Source organism: Acipenser ruthenus, chromosome 10, assembly GCF_902713425.1.
Source record: "Acipenser ruthenus chromosome 10, fAciRut3.2 maternal haplotype, whole genome shotgun sequence".
NCBI classification, from domain to species: Eukaryota; Metazoa; Chordata; class Actinopteri; order Acipenseriformes; family Acipenseridae; genus Acipenser; species Acipenser ruthenus.
In genome coordinates, this window is record NC_081198.1 from 14,379,455 (window position 1) to 14,386,334 (window position 6,880).

At 37.6% G+C, this 6,880-nt stretch overlaps 1 protein-coding gene across 1 annotated transcript in view; it reads right to left on the minus strand.

The window, feature by feature from the left end:
* LOC117410076 (ras-related protein Rab-3B-like) overlaps window positions 1–5,682 on the minus strand; it is a 44,801-nt gene extending 39,119 nt beyond the window's left edge. Inside the window, exons 1-2 of the mRNA XM_034016469.3 lie at window positions 5,377–5,682; window positions 3,639–3,863 (exon numbers count right to left, since the gene is read on the minus strand). Coding sequence (XP_033872360.1) covers window positions 3,639–3,863 — 225 coding nt within the window. The 5' untranslated portion in view covers window positions 5,377–5,682. The remainder of the gene's footprint in view (window positions 1–3,638; window positions 3,864–5,376) is intronic.
* Between the last annotated feature and the right edge of the window lie 1,198 nt (window positions 5,683–6,880).

Sequence of the window (6,880 nt, forward strand, 5' to 3'; positions counted from 1 at the left end):
ATTTCAACAAATAGTTAATTCGTATTATAGATTTCAAACTTAACACTTAGAAAAGAGTTTGCGATTTCAGTTTAGCATTTCACAATTTAGGCCCTATATATCTTTTGCATTTCTTTCATTTAACCATTGTTCAAATAAGCTTACAGCCCTCACTTGTCTGAGTAGGCCTACTTCTTGAAAACCGATCACTGGCAATGAGAGTTAGGTCTTCATCTGTTTTAGGTTCACATTCCTTTGTTTTTTGCATTTTTATTTTTCTAATGCCACTTTCATTTCTACATCTAAAACATATTCCTTGCTACTATCTTCACTTATAACCGACACTTTTGTCGGTGCAAGTAGGATTTCATACTCAAACTCCAAAGAACTCATGAAAACACCCCGCAACGTGCGAGACAAACATTTTAACTGTTTCAACCAGGGCTTGAATTGAGGGGGAGCGGAAGGAAACGGGGTTCCCCTTGTTAAATGACAAAAACGTGTTCCCTTTGTTACAGGCAGTCATCAAATTGTATGAGGATGAGAACGACATTGTATCTCTCAATTGCTCCCCTTTTAGGCTGGTTTAGCACAGTCAAATCTATTTTTTTCATAAAATTAACAGCAGTAACTGATCCTGTATTTGCCTTTCTGCGCTCGCGGGGCCAGGTGTCAGATTGTTTGATGCAATTCAAATGTGTCTGTATTCATTTAATGGACAAACTTGAGAGGCAGTCAAAATACAATACAAGACAATCTCACTCTACTTACACGCTGTTGTACTTCCGCAACACTTAACAAAATGTCAGGTAGGAAGAGAAAAATGTATATAAGGAATAGACTGTAAAGACTTCAAAGGCAAAATCCAAAGGGAGTATTAATGAAAGCTACAATAGACATCCAACAAAAAAAAACAGGTATGAAAATCAATCCTGGATTCATAGTTCTTCATTATCATTTGTAAACACAATTAATAATATAATAACGGTGCACCTGCTAATCTTTTTTGGACATTATTAGAACTGTAAAAGGATGTATTACATTAAACATAGTAATACCAATTTTAAGCGTTGGTTAAAACTTGCCTTAAATACACAAATAGATACTGCCAAGGCTGTGATACTACATTTAAATCTCTTCAGAACTTATTTAATTGAAAACAAAAATCCACAGACAGCATACTAACTGAACAGAGTTTAAATGGACTGAGTTTAAATGGACATTGCCAGCAGTCAAATGCCCGATTACAATAAGTGTGTGCACTTATCCCACAGATAAGGATTTGTGAAGCACCCAGCTAGACACAAGCTCTGTTACAGAACCAGAGGGGTAACATATTAGTACTTAATAACACATTACAGGAGCTTTATAGACTTCACAAAATGTATTAAAAAGATTTCAAACTCTATTATATGACAAGTGGAATCTACTAGTCACTTCCATTCATTAAGAGTGTCCAGCATTAAAACGACACAGTAGTTTGGATAAACAAATGCCATAAAGAATCTACTGACGTTATAGCAGCCTCTTGCCGTGCTGAATGACTGTTTACTATACGTTATCATATTTTTACTATGCATTTTTCTAGGTTTTTACCATGCCATACAGCAACTTTAAAATGAAGAGAGCTTTGTGTCCAGAGCAGCCTCACATCACAGTGGGACTTCAGGGAGTGGTAGAAAGAAATTGGAATAACAGCAACCTTTTTAGTGAGAACATATCAGAATAAAATCTTAGAATTTAGAGTCTCTGGGGACCCTATTGGAACTCTATGAAGAAGCTTCAGTTTCTATCTCTTCTGTTTATCGAATTTTAGGATTGAGACAAAATTAAACAAACTATGTGAACATCATTGAGATCTTTTATTTAACATCATGTAATCAAAGACACTACAAAATGATGTCGCAAAAGTCTAACGGAAGCTATAATAGTAGTACAGTATTTCATTTTAGATTTTGAAATGTCACATTTTTCATTTGGTATATGGAAAACTACAAAGTGGAATGTAATTCAATATGTTAATGTCACATTATTCAGTAGGTTTCATTTGACTTTATGAAGCAAAATGAGCTAATTCTGTAGGAAGATACAAAACTTTTGGCCATAGCTGTACTATCTCTTTATCGTTTATGTCATAAAAATCAATAAGGTTTTTATTCTTCTCCCAGGCTCATATGGGATTTAGTGGAAGCACCAGCACTGATACAACACCTAAGCTAGAAAATATTCATCCAATTGTCAAGAAACTGTGTCTGTATGGATACCTCCACTCTTTCTATGCTACTGTGGGTATGTTAGGGATAATAACACCCTAAATGTCAGTATGTGTGTGGCAACTGATGCTGTGGTGATCCAGTGCAAACACTGTACATTTGTACAAGATGTACAGGAAAGAGCACATCACATGTTTTTTTCCATTTTTACAGATTCCTGGGTGATTGTCCTCACTCAGGATGCCTAATGTCATGGGGGTCCTTGACCCAAGACAGTTTGACTATCTTTGGTCTGTTATCTCTGTTTCTACAGCTAGATAATGGTGTGCAAGACAATCTGTAATTAGCTGGTGTTTGAGATACAGCTGGGAACAAGAAGCACTCATTTAAAAACAGAAAGAATCCTGTGGCAAGTCGCCAAGCTTATCTCTAACTCCTGGTGTCATTATGGATATATTTTGTCTGGCATGCCCATTAGTATCAGATTGGAGCAGCGAGGAGAGTTAATGAGTTTCAGCATGATATTAAAGCTATTAATTTGATCACAAAAAAGGTGGGGTTCATGGGACCCTGATTCCCAAAGCATTATTTAAAAAATGGGTGAATATTTTGTTATAAAATGCTTAAAATTACTGGCATGCATGACAAAAGAGTCATTTTGGTATCTAGTCTGAATTCAGGTTGAATGCAAACATGTAAGTTATCTTGAAATAAGCTTTTTGAATCTGTGGCATGTGTTAAATTCTAATTAAAATGTTCAAAAGATTATGGCAATTATAGACATTTCAACTGAAGACAGCAATAGGGCAGCAGTGTGGAGTAGTGGTTAGGGCTCTGGACTCTTGACCGGAGGGTCCTGGGTTCAATCCCAGGTGGGGGGACACTACTGCTATACCCCTGAGCAAGGTACTTTACCTAGATTGCTCCAGTAAAAACCCAACTGTATAAATGGATAATTGTATGAAAAAAATAATGTGTAAAAAATAATGCAATTGTATGTAAAAAAAAATAAAAATGTGATATCTTGTAACAATTGTATGTCGCCCTGGATAAGGGCGTCTGCTAAGAAATAAATAATAATAACAGCATATAGTAGTTTTTTATTAATGTTGTTCTATTTCTGCAATTCTATGGGACATTCTCTGATTCCAATGCCATGCCAATCACCTCCTTATACCCAGGAACTTAAGCTACCGGCCCCTGGAGGATAAAGATACTAGTGCAGCGAGGAGAAACTGTCCCTGCCGATTTTGCCTCCCTAACACACAGGCACACCAGAACTAACACAAGTCAAGAAAGAAGAACTTTGCCCAGCCAGGACACTCCTGTGACTCTGTGACTCACCCTGCACCCAGGCGGATGTGCCTTCACCAGGAGAGCCCCTCTGGGACCCCCAGATCATTCTTTTTTTGACAACATTATGAATCTTTTGAATGGCGCACTCACCCAGATCTGCAGCTTGACCCTCTTGTCGTTGCGGTACACAGTCTTCACCTTGAAGTCGATGCCCACGGTGCTGACGAAGGAGTTGCTGAAGGAGTCGTCAGCATAGCGGAACAGGAAGCTGGTCTTCCCCACACTGCTGTTCCCGATGATCAGCAGCTTGAACATGTAGTCGAAGTTCTGATCCGATGTGTCCTTGTGACCGAACCGCGAGTCCACTGAAGCCATCTGAGAACCAGGGGGGAGCACAACTTCAGAACCAGTCTGGGGGTTATTTTGTTAACCAATAGGTATTGGACTTTTAAACATTTCAGAATGTTTAACCATCAACAATATGCATGTCAAATATACGTTATCCTTTTTGTAGTACTGTACAGCATAGGGTAATTTAAGGGTAAACTATAGGAAACCAAGTCAATTACAGCCCTATGTGAAAAGTTTGTCTAATAGTAATTGACTTTGTGTCTTCTAATTTTTTTCTGATAACATATCTTATAACCCCATAAGATATTGTTGGTTTTTTTTTCTGAAATAAGGCACATTTTTTTAGGTTAAAAAAGAACAAATGTCCCAAACAATTGTTCTGCATTAGAAGCAAATTGATAATATTCAGTGTGTCGCTGCACTTGTGGGACAGTTTTTGCCAGTACCTTCCTTTTTACCTGTTTTTGTTTTCTGGGCTACAAAACAGATTTAAGATGTCATTTAAAATATCCATCTACTGCAGAAATATAGCAAGAGAGTACACCCATTTGGCTCGAATGACACAGTGGCAGGCAGGTTTGAAGGAGGGGGGCTTGTGTCCCTACACCCCTTTGGTGGAACGTCAGCAATCTAGGCAGTCAGCAATGTCGACATCCATATTTTACATTTCTATTATAATCTCAAATGACTGGGAAACCGCAGCTTTGAAGTGTTGGTATGTTCTCTTCCCTAATGATATACGGTATGAATTCTAACTGTGTGGTGGTGGTACACCCGTATGTGTGATGTGATTAACCAGGTGTGCTCTTACAAGGTCGATTTCTTCTTGAAATCTCTCGTTATAAAAAAAAAAATGTTAAGCTTAACTGTAAAAATAATAATCCCTTGCTGGTACAAATGCAGTCTTAGCGATTGCTGGAAGGCACTCCTATGCGCGAGTCAGCTACCCGGTCACACAGTCTCGTCGCATTATTTGCTTATAATAAGCTACCCCCTACTGTCATGTAATTGGATTTGAAAAACGATACTGTATTATTATTACTTATTTTTATTTTTATGGAGGCCTAAGGTTATTATGACAACGCTTGTCCCCAGGTGAGTCGTTCAAATTGGAGATGCAAAGCAGAAAACATGTTTTGCCAATTTGCATCGCTGAACTGTTAACCCCTCGTGACCACAGAGCTGCACGTTCATCTTGAAATTTCTTTGGAGGACGTTGACAGTGAAAGGAAAATAAGACCTCGCAATGGAAATAATGTTCTGGGTCACGTTTTGAATGCACCGGTTTTTAAATAATTAAGTGTTAACATTGTTTGCCTATACAAGAACATACACTATAGGGATAAACACACTTTACATATCAATCTACATTATGATCACTGAAAAAAGAAATATTTGCAAACATATTAATTAAAAAAACAATCATAATGCAAGCAATTATTTTGGAAACTATATGTGTAAAACGAGACCAATAAAAAAAATTCCCCAGGTATAACACCCCTTAAACATTTTAAAAATACATTGTAAAAATCCTGACCTTTGTTTGAGACGTTTTGAAGACAAAACCCTTTTGCAAACCAAGCAGAAGATCAAAGTAGCGCTCGGACCGGGATAGCAGCGGATGGGATGTACTGTTAGCTCAAGGTCTTCTTAACAGTTACGTTGTTGTTGTTTTTTGTATGCGCACCTTAAACAATATCCAGTGTCCAGTGCTCGCTGTTAAAGGCAGTTTAAGAGAATGAATTTGTCAGATGCGCTGTTTTTCACAAGGCTCCCCTCTCGAGCTCAATGCTTGCCTTTAACAAACTGATGACATTAAGGTGGAGCCACAGCTGGGATTTCAAAATGTTTCACCTCCCCCTTTAAAACACACACACACACACACACACACACACGTAAGCAAACGTAGACATTCACAGCTACAAACATGACATACATACAGATACATATTCTCCAATTCATACGTTATAAAATAGCACATACAGTACTGAAATAAATAATAATAATTCACACACATATGATTTAGTATACCGTAGCTTACACCCTGGTTTTATTTAAGAATGTATATTAATATTGCATAACGTAATTACATAGACTAATGTTGGAGATAACATGTGTAGATATATTCTTAAACATTACTGCATTCTAACATGAGACCCACAGAACGTACATTAAAATTCCTATTGATTTAACACACCCTATGCCTGCGTATTTCATTTTCATTATTATAGGTAATGTATGGCCAGGTGCACAATGCATTTAGGACAACCGCATGCCTTCAGAATCTTACTTCAAAATAACACAATGCTGACGTTTTTCTTGAAATAACATAACTAACTCTCTTGAACCAGCTACCTCAGCCTCTTATTAAACTAGCATGATATAGTTCTAGCAGGCAACATATATTGCTGCTCGTATGTGAAATACACATTTAGTGGCCTCTTTTTTTTTTTTTTTACCCAGCTGCACAGGTGCACAGAAGAAACTGGATTAATGAGTGTACCAATACATTTCACTGTAAACAACTAGAATTGTACAGAGAAAAGGTCGTAATGTTTTTAACCAGCATAGCCAGCACTATAAGTTTGCCTCTGCCCCTCAACTGTTCTGTGGACAAACAGTTGTAATCATCCTTCGTCCGTTTTGACAATAATAAGCACATAGGGCCCTCTTCTGGTAATTATAGCTAATTACATGGAATTACATTCATTCGTGGATTGCTTGAAGACAGGGCTGTGTCAGTGATGGCTTGAAATATCTGTAGTCTTTGGTAGAAACGGGTACTGTCAAAATACATCACATTTATGTTGTGTATAAACAAAAATGAGCACACAATACTGAAGCCCTGTCCTTGTGTGCTCCTGTTAAATCGTATGTGCCACTGTCTTTCAAACAGAACAGTATCATTCTATAAGAACCATGTGTATTGGCCAATCTCTGGTGTCACATTTCCAAGTTAAAAAAGAAAAATACCGCCTTTCTTTGGCATGGTTGGAAATAGCAATTCAGCAATGGCGGTGAAACTGGTTACAGAGCACTGG